This window comes from Carlito syrichta, unplaced genomic scaffold, assembly GCF_000164805.1.
Source record: "Carlito syrichta isolate Samal-C Ts95f unplaced genomic scaffold, Tarsius_syrichta-2.0.1 Scaffold314116, whole genome shotgun sequence".
In the NCBI taxonomy this organism is placed as follows: Eukaryota; Metazoa; Chordata; class Mammalia; order Primates; family Tarsiidae; genus Carlito; species Carlito syrichta.
Window position 1 is genome coordinate 311,210 of NW_007258212.1, and position 19,305 is coordinate 330,514.

Below are 19,305 nucleotides of genomic sequence, written 5' to 3' on the forward strand. Positions count from 1 at the left end.
TCCTGCTTTGGTGCCACCTGTCTCTTTTGTGATATTCAAGCCCTTAAATATCATCATCAAATAATGACCAAATAACTAGATGAAGAATGAGGGAGGACCTTAACATAGACCTGTTAAATCCATGCGCTCCTTCCACTACTCCAAGTTGGCAAATGTCTGGAGAACAACTAGTGGTTGGGTCATTCAGGGTCTCTTGTACCACAACAGTCAGATCACCATGATCTTCAAGAAGACACAAGGCTGACCTTCAGTCAGACCATCAGCTAATGTTTCTAACAAAGTTCAATTCTCCACTCCTGCACTGCTGGCCAATAGATAAAGAAGCATATTACCTTCTGTGGGAGGTGATGAATTGTTCAGTGCCGTCTGTTTTCCATCCGTCAATGAAATACTTGAAGCTAGAAAATATTTAGAGAAGAAATAAAATACATCAATTGCACTCATAGTGGAAGCCACTGTTTCTTCATAAAGTCTGATTGAACATGACAGACAATCATAACTAAAATAACACCAAAATACTGACAACACTGAGACACAAGATACCTAATGTCATCAACTCTTTTTTACAAGGTAACCCTGCCTCCACCTCTTTCTAATTACCCAACCATGGGATTGACCCATTGTGGGCCCTCAGGTGAGATGTCCAATGATACTTCTTTCTTCATCCACTACATTTTTTTTTTTTTGAGTTGTAGTCTCACTCTGTTGCCCAGGCTGGAATGCAGTGGCACACTCATGGCCACTACAGCCTCCACTGGCTGGGCTCAGGAAATCCTTCCACCTCAGCCTTCTAAGTAGTTGGACAGATGCCATTTCTTAATAAAAGTTGTTTCAGTGGCTCAGCCTGTAATCCTGCACTTTGGGAGGCTGAGGTGAGTGGATTACCTGAGCCCGCGGGTTCAAGACCCCGCCTGGGCAGCGAGACCTCATCTCTACAATAAATCAAAAAATAAGCCAGGCGCGGTAGCACATGCCTGTAATTCCGACTACTTGGAAGCCTGAGGCAGAAGGATCGCTGGAGCCCAGCAGTTCAAGGCTGCGGTGGCTGGGAGCGACCACTGCACTCCAGTCTGGGCGACAGAGTGAGACTCCAACTCAAAAAAAAAAAAAAAAGTTATTTGACCCCATGTTGGACACTTCACCTGGGTGGACAAAACAGTGCCCTTTGTCACAAATTTTAGAGCAAAACTAGAAGAAATCCTCATCTTTCTTCCTTTCTCATTTTTCCTACTTACAGGAGTAAAAAGAGAAAAATATAGCATAAGCAGACATCAGTAAGATAACTGACTATAGGTGCCTGGAGCTCACCCCCTCCGCAAAAAAAGGACGAAAGTAATGACTAAGTAGCTGATATTTAACTGGAGTATTGAAGGGAGAGCACTGGAATGCAGCAATGAAGTGGAGAGGTACCCATGGTCATCAGAACCCAGGAGGGCAGCATAAAAGCATCCTGTCTCTGGAGCCTCATCCTCACACACCCTCCACCTGGACTGGGCCGGACTCAGGAGGGATGTCCCCTCACAGGAAAAACATAAGCAGAAAGATCCCTCCAGTCCCTACTGCCACCACAAACACCTGATACAGGAGAATCCCACAGTTCTCGCAAGTCAGGAGCCCAGTTTGGAGTACTACTGGGAATTCATGAGATTGCATTGCTCCAGATGAGGGGCACAATGTATGAACTCACTACCTTCTACCCACCTTCTGTGAGTCAAGTTGCTGCAGCACAGTGCCATCATGAGACCAGAGCAACTTCTTATGTGCACCCTGTTCTGGGGGCCAGTAGGCCCTGCACCTCTCAGCTCACCAAACTTCCATAACCTTGGCTCCACTGCATGGATCCTGGGCCTAGGACTGACTGTGACTCTGGTCCTGCAAAGTAGCAAACTCACCCCTTTTGCCCAAACTTTTGAACAGAGAAACAGACTGGCAGTTCTCTCTGGGGCAACCTGCCGTTCAGCCCAGCAAACTACTGCATGCACTGCAATGATTGGGGAAGGACTCTGTGCTGCCAAGCAGCTGACATGCCCCCAGGCCAGCTGAGCAGACATGCATTCTCCCCCAGGGCCTGGTAAACAGATCTGTGCCCCTCTCTCACACACCAGATCCTATGCCTGTCCTGCAATCTCACACTCAAGGACCTGAGAAAAAGTGGCGGGGAAGGGAGCATCACTCCCTCAGGACATGCTTCCAGACCTACATTGCGACCCACACTCACAAGCAGGAATAAAAAACAACAAGGTAGATCTACTGCCAGTGGCTGTGCCCCCAGGGCAGTCCAGCAGTCACACAACCATGCCCAGGGCCTGTGAAAGCCCCAAAAGCTCACCCCTAGCAGACACAACAGGCCTGGCAAGTGGCTCTGTGACCAAGCCCAAGGCCTGAGAAACAATTCAGCGGACCTATCCCCATTGGTGACTTGCCCAGACCAGCCAAATGGCCACATGCCCATGTCCTGGGGTTGAAAACAGCCTGCCTATCCTGGACACAACCCCAGACTGACTGAGCAATCACACATTCACACTCAGGACCTGAGAAATAGCAGGTGAACACACCTGCAGGCCAGTTGAACAGAAATGTGCCTGCATCCAGGGCCTGAGAAAGAACCTGTTGGGGCCACTCCCAGAAGACATGTGTCCAGACTGGCTGAGTGGCTGTAAACCAAACTCCAGGGCCAAAAAACAAAAAAACAAAAAACAGTGCAGCAGGACCTGCCCTGGCAGACACATGCTGAAGCTAGCCAAGGAGCCATGCACCTGTGCCCCTGGCCAGAATAAAAACCACATGGCCCCAATTCCAGAAAACACCACCAAGTTGGATAACCCACCACATGTACACAACTGAAAAACAACTCAGTGAGGCAGTCTCTGGCAAAGCCATGCCACTGTTGCCACAAACTCTAGTCACTTAGGCCACTGAGACACTTGCAAACATCGCAACCACGGTTTATAAGTGAAGAAACTGCATGGAGACTATGCTACTGCATCCACCTAGAGTCAAAGCCAATACAATCCACTCAATCAACACTCCAAGAACCATGCATATGGTATAATAAGTTTTGTACTGTGAAGCCTACACTATACAGTTGGAAAGGGTGAAGAACAGAAATATATCAGAACATAACAAAATTCAGCCTAAAAAGAAATACAAAAGATTGTTTCTTCTTAAAGATTAACAAAATTGACAAGCCATTAGCTAGATGAACTAAGAAAAATATAGACAAGACCCAAATAAATAAAATCAGAAATGAAAGAGGAGATATAATAATTGGGACTACAGAAATAGACAGGATTATTATAAATTATTATGAGCAACTAAACACCAATAAATTCAAAAGCCTAGAGGGAATGAATAAATTCCTGGATATATATAACCTATCTTGATTAAACTAACAAGAAATGGAAATAGAAATGAGATTGAATCAGTATGCAAAATCCCAACAAAGAAAAGCCCACTACTGAAAGGTTTTACAGTTCAATTCTACCAAACTTTTAAAGGAGAACTAACATAAATTCTTCTCAAATTATCACAAAAAACTAAAGGGAAGAAATTTTTTCCAAACTTATTCAATGAGGCCAGCTCGATCCCAATACAAAAACCAAATAAGGACACCAAAACAGAAAACCGCAATCGAATGTCCTTAATAAACATAGATATAAAATTCCTCATAAAATACTAACAAACTGAATTCACAGTTCACAATGTGCAGAATGGGAGAAAAATCTTTGTAAAATATTCATTCAACAGGAGAGTAATATTCAGACTATGCAAGGAACTTAAGCATTGCAATAGCAAAAAAAAAAAAATCTAATTTAAAATGAGTAAATGACCCGAACAGACATTTCCGAGAAGACATACAAATGGTCAAGAAATATATTTTTAAAAGTGCTCAGCCGGGCTCGGTGGCTCAGCCTGTAATCCCGTGCCTTTGGGAGGCTGAGGTGAGTGAATTGCCTGAGCCCGCCAGTTCGAGACCCACATGGGCAACTTGGCGAGACCTCATCTCTACAATAAATCAAACATCAACCGGGCGTGGTAGCGCATGCCTATAATTCCGGCTACTCGGAAGGCTGAGGCGGAAGGATCGCCAGAGCCCAGCAGGTCGAGGCTGCGGTGGCCGGGAGTGGCCACTGCACTCCAGTCTGGGTGACGGAGTGAGACTCCAACTCAAAAAAAAAACAACAACAACAAAGTGCTCAAAATCAGTAATCATCACATAAATACAAGTTGAAACCACAAGGAAATAAAATTCATCCCAAACTATTATCAAAAAGACAAAACATAATAAATACTGGTGAAGATATGAAGAAAAGAGAACTTATGCACTGTTGGTAGGAATGCAAACTAATACATACTCCATGGAGAATAGAGTGGAGCTTCCTTTAAAAAACTAGAAATAGAAATGCCATATGATCCAGTAATCTCACAACTTGACATTTACTCAAAAAAAAAAGGAAATAAATATGTCATAGAGATATCTGAATATCTATGTGTATTGCCGCAGTATTAACTATAGCCAAGACATGGAATGAACCCATGTATTCAACAACAGATGAATGAATAAAGACAGTGTGGTATATATACACAATGAAATATGATTCAGCCATTAAAAAAAAAAAAGAAATCTTGTTATTCACAACAACAAGGATGGAACTGAAGGACATTATTTTAAGTGAAATAAGCCAAGAACAGAAAGTTAAACACCATATTGAGGCAGGGAGCCCTTCCCCTAAGCCTAATAAGATGAAGGCCTTCCCAGGACAGAGTAGGGCCCCCCTTAGTACAGTAAGATAAAAGCCTTCCCAGAATAATGAAAGAGTTCTTCTAGCACCATAAGAACTTTCTTGGAAGACTCATGTTAGAAAGGAATGTAGCCCGAATCTGTAATACACATGTGTAACTCTGCTGTAACCTTGAGATGTGAAATACCCAATTAGTCTGTATGTTAGTAATATATAAGCCTTATTGGGGGGACACAAAAGCTAAAATTGTATAAAAGGCAATGGCCCCCTGTGCTTGGGGCTCAGCCTTTGGATGTAAATCCACCGAGCCAGTGCTGGCACAAATAAAACTGCTTCCCGGCATCGGTGTCCCAACTCTCTGTGTAAAATCCTGCCACATGTCATTCCCACTAATATGCAGAAGCTAAAAAAAATATATTAATTTTATAGAACTAAAAAGCAGAACAGAAATTACTGGAGACTAGAAGGGTAGGGGAAAGGAGAGAATAGAAAAACATTTGTTAAAGGGTACAAAATAATAGCTAGATAGGAAAAACAAATTCTAGAGTTTCATAGCACTGCAAAATGACAATAGTCAACAATAATATATTAAAATATTACATATCAAAGACCTAGAAGAAAATATTGAATGTGCCTGACACAAAAAATAATAAATATTTGAAATAATAGATATGCTATCATGATCACTATACATTGTATGTATCAAAAATATCACTTTGTATCCCATAAATATTATAATTATTATTTGTCAATTAAAAATAAACAAATTGATTACTTAATAAAGCAGAAGCAGAGAGAGAAAAAGAGATGAGAGTCCTCACCTGGTTCAACTTTCTAATTTCATTCTTTTTGAAACCCTCATGCATTCCTTCCCTTGGGTTCTACAGAGTTGCTTACAATCACAGTTTTCACATAGTTCAAAATTAGTTTTTTTAAAAATTGTATTGCGTTTCTTAAGAAAAGAAAGGTAAGAAATGCTTTAAATGACTGAGCATTTAATGACTGAGACTTTCCCCTAAATTAACATTGCACACCAAACCATAGATCTAGGAAGCTCAGAAACACCAAGAAGGATAAATGACTCAAAAATTCTACACCTAGATGTATTATTTTCAAACTATAGATAATCAAATATAAAGATAAATTCTGAAAGAAGCCGGGGGTGGGGGGAGGAACCTTATCTACAGAGGAATAAGGAAAAGAATTATACTCAGATTTTCTTCAGACACCAAGAAGAAGAAGAAAAGGGAGTAAAATGTTTAAAGTGTTAAAAGAAAAAAAAATCACCAACCTGGATTTCATACCTTGCAAAACTATTCTCTAAAGTTTAAGGAGAAATACTTTCTCAAACAAACAAAAGTTGAAGAAATTTGTTGCCAATAGACCTGCCTTGTAAGATGTGTTAAGAGTAGTTCCTTAGGGAGAAGGAAAATAATGTCAGTGAGAAGCTCAGATTCAAATAAAGAAAGAAAGAGAATGGAAGAAGAAAAAAGTGAAGGTAAAATAAAACTTTCATTTTTCTTATTCTTAATGAATATAACAGATAATAGTTTGTTCAAAATAATGGTAACAGCAATGTGTTTGATCATGTATGTATAATGTATGAATGAAAGCAATGTTAAAAAGAACAGGAAAAAGGAATTATTTGATTATTTTAGAGTTTTACATTACCTAGGAAGCAGTGTACTATTATTTGAAAATGAACTTGGATTAGTTGTAGATGTATATTGCAAACTCTAGGGCAACCACAAAAAAAGGTCAAAATAGAGGTATAACTAATATGCCAAGAAAGAGGAGAAAATAGAGTCACATGAAATGCTCAATTAAAAATTCAAAAAGGCAGGGAAAGAGTAGGAGGCAAAGAACAAGGGCACCAAAAAAATAACAACTATGGCAGTATTAATCTAACAATATCAATAATCACTTTGAACATCAATGATCTAAATGCACCAATTAAAAGACATTTTTAGAGTGGCTCCGAAAGCAAGATCCAAATATATGCTGTCTTCATAAAAACACACTTTAAATATAAAAATATATATAGTTTTAAAGTAAAGAATGAATAAAGATATTCCATGCTAACACTAATCAAAAGAAAGCAGGAGTAGCTATATTCATTTAAAACAGAGAAAGCATCAGAGCAAAAAAAGTATCATTATGTAATGATATGTTATTATTCCATAATTATATATGGGTTAATTATCCAAGAAGATATAATAATCCTTAACATATATGCACCTAACATAGAGCATCAAAATATGTGAGGCAAAAACTGATACAACAGCAATGAGAAATAGATGAATTCACTATTATAGCTGGAGAATTCACACCACTCTATCAGAAATGGACAGATCCAGCAGACAGAAATTCAATAAGGACATAGCTGAACTAACTAAACAGCAACATCAACTAACTGGGTATAATTGACATCTATAGACTGCTTTTTCTAGTAACAGCAAAATATCTATTCTTTTTAAACCCAGATGAAATGTATACCAAGATAGACCACATTCTGAGCCATAAAACAGACCTTAACAAATGCAAAAGAATAGAAATCATATCATATCTGCCTTCAGAACATAATAGAATTAAACAGTAAATCAGTGACAAAAAAGGTAGCTGGAAAAGCTCAAAGTATTTGGAGATTATAGCACACACTTCTAAATAATGCATGGTGGAAGAAGAAATCTAAAGAAATTTTAAAATATTTTGACTAAATAAAAATGAAAACATGAGTTATCAAAATTTATGGAATATAGCAAGATTAGTGCTTAGAAGAAAATAGCACTGAATGCATACATTAGAAAAGAAGAAAGATTTAAAAATCAATCATTCAAACTACAACTTTAGGAAACTAGAAAAAGAAAAGCAAATTAAATCCAAAGTAAACAGAAGAAAAAAATAATAAAAAATTAAAGTAAAAATCAATGACATTGAAAATAGGAACTCAACAGAGAAAATCAACAAAACAAAAAGGTGGTTCTTTGAAAAAATCAACAAAATTTATAAGTTACTGGTCAGACTAATTAAGAAAAAAAAGAAAGGATACAAGTTACTAATATCTGATTTGAAAGAGGGGACATTACTACACATCACATTTACATTGAAATGATAATAAGGGACTGCTGTTTTTAAAACCTTATGCTCACAAATTTGGTAACATAAATGAAATAGAACAATTCCTTAAAAGACACAATCTGCCAAAACTCACACAAGAAGAAATAAACAATTTGAATAGGTTAATATCTATTAAATAAATGGAGTCAATAATTTGCCAAAACAGATAGCACGAGGTTCAGATGGATTCACTGGTAACTTCTGTCAAACATTTAAAAAAGAAATTGTACCAATTCTTTATCATCTCTTTCAGAAGATAGAAGCAGAGGGAATACTTCCAAACGCATTGTATAAGGTTGGCAGCATCCTAATACCAAAACCAGACAAAGTCATCACTAATCAAGAAAACTACACAACAATATTTTCCATAAACATACAATAAAAATCATCAAGGAAATATTAGCAAATCAAATCCAAGAAATGTATAAAAAGAATTATATTCCTTGGCAGTAGCAGAAAACTGCCAGGGGAGGGGGGAAATACTTCATCAACAAGGATACCTGCATAATAAATATTTGTATACCCAACCCTGAATTGTGCCCCACATCTTTAAAATAAAAATAAATAAATAAGAATTATACTCCATAACCAAATAGGATTTATCCTGGCATGAAAGGCTGGTTCAACATTCAAAAGTCAATTAATATAATCCATCACATCAACAGAAAAAAGTAATATGATAATATCAACAGATAGACAAAAACATTTGACAAAATCTGACACGTATTTATGAATTTAAAAAAAAACTCTCAGTAAAGAAACTTTTTCAACTTAATAGAGAATACTACAAAAACCCTGCAGCTTACATTATAATTAATGGTGAAAAACCAAAGCCTTCTCACTAAGATCAGACACAAGGTAAAGAAGATCCCTCTCACCACTGCTTTTCAGCTGAAATTTCTAACTAAAGCAATAAGACAGGAAAAAAGTAAGTAAAAGGGATCAAGATTGGGAATGAGGAAACAGAAGTTTTTTGTTCAAAGTTGACATAATTGCTTATGTAGAAAATCTGATAGATTGACAAAAAACTCCTGGAAATAATAAGTGATAGTAGAACCCCTAAAAATGAAATATGTAGATATAAATCTATATGTATAAGATCTGTATAAGGAATTTTGATGAAAGAAATCAGAGAAAAACTAAGTAAGTGGAGAGATATTCCATGTTCACTGATAGGATGATTCAATACTATCAAAATGTCAGTTTTTCCTAACTTGATCTTTGGATTCTATGTAATCTCAATAAAAATCCCATCAAGTTACTTTATGGATATCAACAGTGTGACTTTTAGGTTTATATAGAGTCAAAAGACCCAGAATAATCAACACATTATCTGATGGAGAAGAATCAAGTTGGAGGACTGACACCAACAGCTTTAAGATTTACTATAAAGCTGTTGTAATCAAGACAATATGCTACTGGTGAAAGAACAGACAAACAAATAAATGGAACAGAATAGCCCAGAAATCGACTCACATAAATACAGTCAATTCATCTTTGGCTAATAAACAAAAGTAATACAGTGGGGTCTTTTGAATGATAGGTTTTTGAAGAAATGGTGTTGGAACAATTGGACATCCATTTGCCAAAAAAAACCCAAAAACACGGAAATCTAGACACAGACCTTACACCTTTCGCAAAAATTAACTCCAAATGGATCATTGACCTAATCATAAAACACAGAACTAGAAGACTCCTAGATACTAACAGAAGAAAAATCAAAATAACTTTCAATTTAGCAATGAATTTTTAGCTACAACAGTAAAAATACAATCCACAAAATAAAGAGTTGGTAAGCTGGTCTTTAGTAAAATTTAAAATATTTAGTCTGTAAAACTCAAAAGAATTAAAAAGACAAGCCTCATACTAGGAGAAAATACAGTTGTCCCTTGGCATCCATGGAGAATTGATTCCAACCCCTCATGGATACCAAAATCCACAGATCCGCATATAAACTTACTAGCATTTGCATATATCCTATATTCATCCTCCCATATATTTCAAACAATATCTAGATTACTTATAATATCTGATACAATGCCTACACAGCTCTCCATTCACATGGATTCAATGTAATACTTGGTGCTTAACAAAATGTAAATTTTGCTTTTTGGAACTTTGTGGAATTTTTTTCAAATATTTTCAAACTGTAGGTTGAATCTGCAGATACAGAACCCACAGATATGAAGTGCTGACTGTATTTGTAAAAGACATAGCTGATAAAAAACTGTTATTCAAAACATACAAAGAAAGCTTAAAACTGAATGATTAAAAAAAACAAACAACCAGATTAAAAAACAGGTCAAAAACCTTAACAGACACCTCACCAAAGGAGATATACAGACAGTAAGCAAGCATATGAAAAGATGCTCTACGTCATATGTCATCGCAAATGCAAATTAAAAACAATAACGAGATTCCACTATACACTAAATGCTGTTGAGGGCATGGAGCAACTGAAACTCTCATTCATGCTGGTAGAAATGCAAGATGGTACATCTACTTTGAAAGACAGTTTGGCAGTGTTTTACAAAACTAAGCATACTCTTACCATACAATCCAACAATCATTTTTTTATTTACCCAAAAGATATGAAAATTTATGCCCACACAAAAACCTGTGCACAGATGTCAACAGCAGCTTTATTCATAATTGTCAACAACTGAAAACAGCCAAGATGTCCTATAGCAGGTGAATAAATAAATAAACTGTAATATATTCAGCAATCGAATGTTATTCAGCACTAAAGAAAAATTTACCATCAAGTCATTTAAAATGAGGGGAAACTTCAATACATATTATTAAGTGAAAGAATTCAATCTGAAAAAACTACGTATTGTATCATTTAAGAAATATACAACATTCTGGAAAAGGCAAAACTATGAAGACAGTAAAAGATCAGAGTTTCCTGGGGATAGAGAGGAGGGGAGGTGTTGGGAGCCAGCCTTGGAGGCCCGCCTGATTGACAAAGTCCAGGTGCGCCGAGGACCCCCGGCCGCAAAGCAAGTCTGGGCAGCTGAGGCCCTTCTATCTTCCATCCTTGCTGTTGGTACGGCTGAAGAAATTCTGTGCAGTCGTGGAAGAAGAAAATGGCATGTTTATGCGAAGTACTCACAGCTAACCTGAGAATGTCATGGTTCATTTTTCCATTTTCCCACTATGCCGCTTGGCCTTTTCTAATATATGCAAGGGTTAAACTCTGAAGCACATCAAGAATGCTTTCTTTCACTTGGTTATAAGTTACTAGATACTGCTTAAGTAATAAATGATATAAGTATATTCACTCCTTATTTGATTTAGAATTATGTAGTTTAGTGTTTAGATATAAGGTTTTTAGAAGCACAAGTTTATAGTAAGTTCATTATGAATTCATTATAAGTTCTAACACTTATATAGGAGTTATGTGGGTGATTTATAACACTGTTTTCACTGACTTAGGATAAAGATTAATCGTTAAGGTTTTTACTTAATTCAATAGTTAAAACTCCAAGTTAACATTTATAGAGTGGGTTTTCACTGAACTCATAATATACTAATCAGACACTTTTATGATAACTTAGCTAGAGACAGAAAGCAACCTTGGGGGCCTGGGAAACATTACTAAAAGCTTCTTTTAAGTTTTCTTTAGAAACAAGCACTGCAGGATAAGAGAAAAGTAACAAAGATACCTGGACAAGAAAGGCGATTACAGAACTCTGAAGGCCATAAAGCCCCAGAAGGAAGACTACTGCTAAACTTTCTGGAGACAGTTCAAGGACTGTAATTTGGGACTTTGGACTAAAACTATCATCTTTGGCCTTATGACTCATTATCTGAATGTTTACAGGGTTCTTGGCTTGTTTATTGCTAAGACCACTAGATGGTGGTAACTTGTAGAGGATATGTACGTGAAGGAATTTTCTTTGTCTTGCCCCTTCACGAATGGTATAAAAGCTCTGTGTTAACTAACATTAAATTGTCATCTGTTCAAGAAGCAGGTGTCCGGGTATATTATCTTCGTCTTTTGCCTATCCTTCTCTCCTTCAGGAAATCTCACGACCCGGCAAGGGGCTGGTCCCCTTCAGGGAGGGAATGATGAATAGATGAAGCTTAGAAGATTTTTAGGGTAGTGAAATTATATTATACTATTAATGGTAGCTATATCTCATACATTTGTCCAAGAGCATGAATATACAACACCAAGAGTGAACCCTGTGCAAACGATGGACTTTGAGTGATGATGATGATGTGGTGTCGATGTAGGTTCATTAACTGTAACAAATGTACCACTCGATTGGGGGGGAGGGGAAACAAATGTACCACTCTAGTGGAATATGTTGATAATGGAGAAGGCTTGGCATGTGTGAGAATAGAGGTCGTAAGGAAACTTTTGTACCTTCCGCTCAATTATGCCATGAACCTACAATTTCTCTTAAAAATAAAGTATATTTGAATTGCTTTATTTCAAAGTTAATTATGTCAAACAAAAATTTTAGAGACAGTAGGATTGGGAGGGAGATATAGAAAATAAATTGCTAAACCTGTTAAGATTTACTTTTGAAGTGCTTTGAGGTAATAATCTAGGTTTCAAAATTTGAATGACAAATGTTTGATATGCCATGGGTTTGTTTAATGATCATATACTTGAAACAGGTAATAATCACAGAAATTCATTTAAATGAAAATTTTACCTAAACCCTTAAATAAAATGTTGAGACAATAAAGCTATAAATATATATAGGACAAGTCAATATCCTAAAATAAAAAAGCTGTATGAATATCGGGTACTCTTCTGTTAGAATTACGACTAAAAGATGAGCATTACCTAATGTGTCATTATCCTTGCTCGTTTGCTGCATTGACGAATTGTTTGGTTGAGTAGGACCTTCAACTTCTGAACCTACGCATTCTGAAAAGACACAGGAGACAGAGAAATGTGCATTAGTAGGTCTGACTCCTAGTTAAAAATCACATTTTTTCATGTTCTTTGAACTATGTTTGTAATGCAGTTGACAATGAATACATAAATTATGGCAGCCAAGCAAAAATGTCAGCAAAATTTTCAGTATGAAGTTTTGACCTACTCTTCCTGCCTCTTTGCTATATCCCTGCTTTAAGCCCAAAGTGCTTGTTACCATCCTTCTCCTTTATAGTCAAGTCAAAGTACTTCTTCTCACAGGTTTATATGTGTTTAGTCTATCTCTGAGTGTGGAAGAGAATATTTTACTATCAGTTACAAACTTTTTAAGTACCAGTGAGTAGGCAGAAAGAGTTTAGTGGCAATGTAAGATTGGACGCTGGTTTGAAACAAAAGGACTTTCCTAAGATTTATTGAATCACATCATATAGACAACGGCCTATTAAGCTCATATTTTGTAAGGCGAGGTCTTAGTGGGAACTGCCAGTACACATCTTTTGAACAGCAGTTACTGACAAGGTACTCTGCTAAACACAGAGACATCATAATACACAGTACCTTCTTTCTGAGAGCTTTGGATCCAGGATAGGAAGCAGCTATGTAAACAATTATATGTCAAGTTTTCAGTGCAGTGACAGAAGTTGTACATTGTCATTTCCGGGAGTTTAAAAGAACAGGTATTTAATTCCAAGAGAACAGAGGTGAGAGATTAGGAAAACTTTCCTATAACAGGTGATATTTGAGCTAGATCTTAGTACATGAATTTTTCCAGGAAGGCAGAGGAAAAGAGAGTTGCAAACAAAAATAATGACATTTAAAGAAGGCACAAATACAAATGGATATTAGTATGCTTTAATTGTGCAGGACTCAAAGCTCCTAAAAAATGTTCACAGGAAAAAGATATACTCCAGTTAATCTATAGTGGGTGTATCCGACTAGCAAATAGAAACATTTTAGAGTAAAATTTAATGCTCAGGGTTTCTCTAAAGAAATTTTGAATATACAGTGCACCTCTTAGCTGCCATTTTCTTTTACAGTCTTCTTTTGTTAATAATAATTTATTCAACACCTATAGTAGGAACTGATTTGGAGTAATTTGTCTATGTTATGTATTTTCATCTCTCTATAACTAGCATAAACTTTCTCATTTTACAGATAAAGAAATGTAGATTAAATGATTAAGCAATTTGACCAAGAACACTTAGCTAGTAAGCTGCTTCTGTCACCCAGTTATGATTCTTTGTGCAAGTAAGCCTTACTGCAGTGAGTAGAAATCAAGAGATAGATGCTAAGAAATATATTAAGATAAGTACACTAACCAAATTAATCCAAATTGAAAGTGTTGATGAAATGTATCTAAGCATGTTACTGCAGAAACACTAAAAAACAAATTTCTGAAAGAGCTGACCAAGTGAAATCAGGATTGCAAAGCCCTTGGACACAAGCATTATGAATTCTAGTACTGAATGGGAATGGTTAGGTTAGAGAGGAGAATCTGAAACAACTCTCAGCATTTAAGAGCCAAACTCATTGTTCCCTCACTAGATTGTAAGCTCCACGAGAGTAGGGACGTCTATGTTGTTCATGCTACATCCTCAGTTCATAGAATAGTGGTTTTACACAGCTCCTTGGTACATGAGTGTCTCAAGCTGGGTTATAAGTAAAGGTCAAAATAATACTATAGCTAAACTGGACTTAAGATATAAACAGATAATTTATAGGAAAAGAAGTACAAATGGAAAGATATTCAATATCATTAGTGGTAAGAGAAGTACAAATGAAAACTATTTGGAAATATAATTTCTTACCTGTAAGACTGGTACAATCCAAAAGATTGTCAACATACACCGTTGGCGAGGCTGTAACGAGATAGGCATGCCTGTATGTTTGTATCATTAAATTTTTCCAGTGAGGAGGAAAGGAGATACAGGTGTTAAATGAATAGGTTTAAGTAAAAACCGTGAATCCTAAATTTGAATCAAAAGTATCATTATCAACTCATGATATGTTTTACCTTTCAAAATGCAAATTTTCAGGCTGGGCTCGGTGGCTCAGCCTGTAATCCCCCGCTTTGGGAGGCTGAGGTGAGTGGGTTGCCTGAGCCCGCAGGTTCAAGACCTGCCTGGGCAATTTGGCGAGACCTCATCTCTACAATAAATCAAAAAAATTAGCCGGGCGTGGTAGCGCGCCTTTAGTTCCAGCCACTTGGAAGGCTGAGCAGAAAGATCGCCGGAGCCCAGCAGGTCGAGGGTGCAGTGGCCGGGAGCTGCCACTGCACTCCAGTCTGGGCGACAGAGTGAGACTTCAACTCAAAAACAAACAGACAAACAAAAAAACATATTTTCTATCTTTTGCTAAGTTTTGGAGTAATTTATCGCATAGCAATAAGCAACTAATGTAGCTATCAACCACACTGACCTAATTCATATTTTTAGACACTAACCCAGCATCTACAGAATACACATTCTTCTCAAGTGCACATAGTATATTCACTGAGTTTGACCACATTCTAGGCCACAAAAAGCATCTCAAAAACTTTTAAAAAACTAAAATCATACAAAAGATGTCCTCCAACCAAAACAGAATTAAAATGGAAATCAACTACAATGAGATATTTAAGAAAATATCAAATATTTAGAAATCAAACACATTTCTAAGCAATTCTTTGCTCAATTAGGAAATCCATAAGGAATTTAGATAATATTTTGACTGGATAATAATAAAAATACAACATACAAAAATTTGTAATAAGCAACTAACACGGTTCTTACAGATAAATTAATAATTTTAATCCTAATTTAAAAAGAAGACAAGTCTCAAATTTGCTTAAAGAAGCTAACAACAAAGAGAAAAGAGGTCATCAATAAATCTAAGAGCAGTAATCAATAAAATAGAACACAAAGGGTACCTGCATAATGAACAGTAATAAATTGTACCCCACATTTTTAAAATAAAAAATTAAAAGTTAAAAATATAAAATAAAATAAAATAGAAAACAAGCAATGTGAAAAATTAAGGAAATCAAGCACTGGTTCTTTGAAAACACCAACATTTGCCGGGCTCAGTCGCTCAGCCTGTAATCCTGTGCCTTTGGGAGGCTGAGGTGAGTGGACTGCCTGAGCCCGCAGGTTCGAGACTCGCCTGGGCAGGCGAGACCTCATCTCTATAATAATTAAAAAATTAGCCGGATGTGGTAGCACACGCCTGTAATTCCGGCTACTCGGAAGACTGAGGCAGAAGGATCGCCGAAGCCCAGCAGGTCAAGGCTGCGGTGGCCGGGAGCGTCCACTGCACTCCAGTCTGGGCGACAGAGCGAGATGCCAACTCAAAAAAAAAAAAAAAAAAAAGAAAGAAAACACCAACATTTATAATGACTGATCAAGAAAAAAATTAAGACAGCACAAATCTCTAATACTAGGAATAAAAGAACCATTAATATAAATCTACATTCACAAAAGGAATGACAAAATATTATGCTAATCAAATTCAATAACTTAGATGAAACAAATTATTTAAAAGACACAGTTTTCACAGCTTATTTGAGAATAAATAGATAATCTGAAGAGCCTTATAGTTTTTAAAAAATTGAATTTGTTGATAAAAATCGTTCCATCAAATTGACTACACTGACAAATTTAAGCAAACATTTAAGGAAGAAGTAATACTAATTTTACACACAAACTCAGAAAATCAACAAGGAGGGAACATTTTGTATAGGGAGAATTAACCTTATGTCAAACCAGATAAACACATTACAAATGGCAAAAATGATGACCAGTAACACAAATATGACACAAATTTTTTACAAGATATTAACAAATAAAATCTTGCACCATTTAAGAAGTATGAAATTAGCTGAAGCATTTTCTCAGGTGTCCCTTAATAGTTTGAGTACATTTTCTTCCATTGAGTTTACACTTTGCCAAAAAAAAAAAAAAAAAAGATATTCGAGTGGCCAAGAGACACACAAAAGGTTGTTCAATATTAGTAACCATAAAGAAAATGCAGATTAAAAACAGTGAGATTACATACCTATAAGCAAGATTAAAATTAAGAAGACTGATAATAAGTACTGGAAAGAACATGGAGCAATTAGAATTCTCATACAATACTAGTGAGAATGTAAAATGATATAATTATGGGGGAAAATTTCTGGCAGTTTTTTTCAAAATTCAAATGTACCCACCATATAACATGGCCATTTCAATAGTATTTACCTAAGATAAATTAAAACATATGTTCACATGACACTTGTGCATGAATGTTCATAGTGGCTTTATTTACAACTATTTATTCAAAATTTCCAAAAATTGGAAATAACCCAAATGTCAATCAATAGTTAAACGAATAAATTATCCATATAATGGAATCCAACTCAACAAAAAGGAAAGTCCAACACTGACAAATCTCAGAATTATTTTGTTGAGTGAAACAACATCAGCAAACATGCTATTCAAAATAGTGCTAATATAAAATGCTAGGTAACTTATCAGTGGTTGCCTGCAGATGGGAGTGAGGCAAGGATGGATTACTAAAATACATGATAAATATTTTGGAAATGATGAAAATGTTTTGTATCTTGTTTGTGGTGACGATTCACAGGCATATACAACGGTCAAAACATTAAGTTTTATATGTTTTTTGAGCGAATAACTTTATAAAAAAGAGCAAGTATAAACAGCTTGAAAAAGAAGAAAAAAATCCGTTCAATCTGTCCTTGTTAAAGGGGAGAGAGCAAACGCAGTGCCCCACTACCACAAATTATGCAGTCGAGCTTCCCGCATTTGGGGAAATCATAGGGGTCAGTACATTCAGAATGCAAAGGGTGAGTAAGCCTCGCCCTGGGAAAACCACCTTCATGATCATGGTATCTCCCCTTCCAGGTAAGTATGAAAATTTTATATTTTAAATGGATGTAACTAATTGTACGTAAATTATTTCTCATTACAGTTCAAAGGGGATCAATAAAAATGGTATCGGAAACTTTAGGTCTTAATACACATAAATTTAGAACACACATCCACACAAATAGACACAAAACAAATACAAAAACTCTTGACACTGAAAATGTTAAAAAAAAAAAAAAAAAAAAGCCTTTTCCATCTAAGTTAAATCATCAGCAGAAAAGAAACAGTATTTTATGATTTTACTACTAGTGAAACCTATTACTCACTTCGAGCACCAGAAGTTTCCTTTCCCAAATCACCATCGTCATATGCTTGAGCAAACATATACCACCCACGCAATAGGCATGACTATGCAAACCCATACTCCACAGAGGCTTCCTCCGGTGAGGAAAAAAAGGCTCTCAGAAACAGCACATGACTTTCTTGTGATGTTAAACCGTTTTTAAGTATTGCAAAGAGCAGTGCTCTACTCTCTGAAAAACTTGGAGTCAGGCATTTCTGAAACGTCATCATTCCCGTTAAAAATTCCTAATTCAGTAATTGTTATTACCCAAAAGAGAGCATGGATGATGCCATAGTTAATAGTTAACATTGTTTCTAACATACATTTATCATTTCTAATGTTTGGGAATGGGAAACAAGGTAAGATTTTCTACCTCTTCATTCATTTGCAGGTCTTTTGGAAGAATACAAAGAAGTTAGTGTGACTGGGTGAAGGGGTGCTCCTCCGCTGTGGGACGGGTGGACGACCAGTTTCTTGTGTTCACGTTTGGAGAGAATTCGCAAACAGGCACACAAAGCAAAACAAGCAAAGAGTAGTACACTCTCAAGAGAGGAGGGCAGACAGAAACAGCTGCTGCTAGTGCACTCAACTATGTTTGAGCTATAATTTCATTCTTAGGAGTGAAGAGTGGTGAGTTTTGGAGTGGTCTTATTCTAGAAATAAGTGGTCTTAGGGCTGGGTTGCTGTTACTCCTCCCTCACGTCCGGCAGAGGAGTTTTAGGAGTTATTAGGGTCATACGGGTACCATCGTGGTGTCAGGAGCGGGAGGTTCCCCTAGGGTAATTTTATGCTAATAATATTATAATGAGAGGGAAAGTAGGTTATTATTATCTTAGATTAACCTTGACTATTGATGCGCATGCTCCAGGATGCCTCTAAGTCAGTTTCTGCCTTGGCAGTCGGCATCCTGGAAAAACGGCCTACAGGGATACAGGTATATCTGTTATGTGAGTCTAACAAGGTAGGTGTGACGTTTCCTATAGCTAGACTGTCTTGCTTGCATACATGGGATGCACCAGCTGCTTCAGACATCAATAGGTTTGGAAAATTCCTACAGCCCCAATGTTTTCCTAGTCTAACCTGCCTAATCTAATCTATCATTAGCAGTCTGATAAATTGATAAGTGAACTTCAAACTAAAACTCTTAACTTGGGGTAGAACTACAGACAAAATAATGTGGCTATGATCTAATAAGATAACCATAGAGCCGGAACTGTGTTGAATGGTTTTATTTTGACATTTCTATTGACATGTCTTTACAAGACTCGTTGCCTCTTTGCTGATACTGAACTAAGTATAATTCATTCTTATTGCTTATTATGAAACTTACAACTTGTTATCTGTGTTGTTATTTAAATT

The 19,305-nt window shown here is 36.5% G+C and overlaps 1 protein-coding gene across 1 annotated transcript in view; it reads right to left on the reverse strand.

Annotated features, from left to right (window-relative positions):
* The window catches only part of LOC103273667 (cell surface glycoprotein CD200 receptor 1-like), a 28,625-nt gene extending 9,773 nt beyond the window's left edge, over positions 1–18,852 (reverse strand). Inside the window, exons 1-3 of the mRNA XM_008071103.2 lie at positions 18,789–18,852; positions 12,664–12,747; positions 333–398 (exon numbers count right to left, since the gene is read on the reverse strand). Coding sequence (XP_008069294.2) covers positions 333–398; positions 12,664–12,747; positions 18,789–18,852 — 214 coding nt within the window. The remainder of the gene's footprint in view (positions 1–332; positions 399–12,663; positions 12,748–18,788) is intronic.
* Positions 18,853–19,305: the final 453 nt, after the last annotated feature.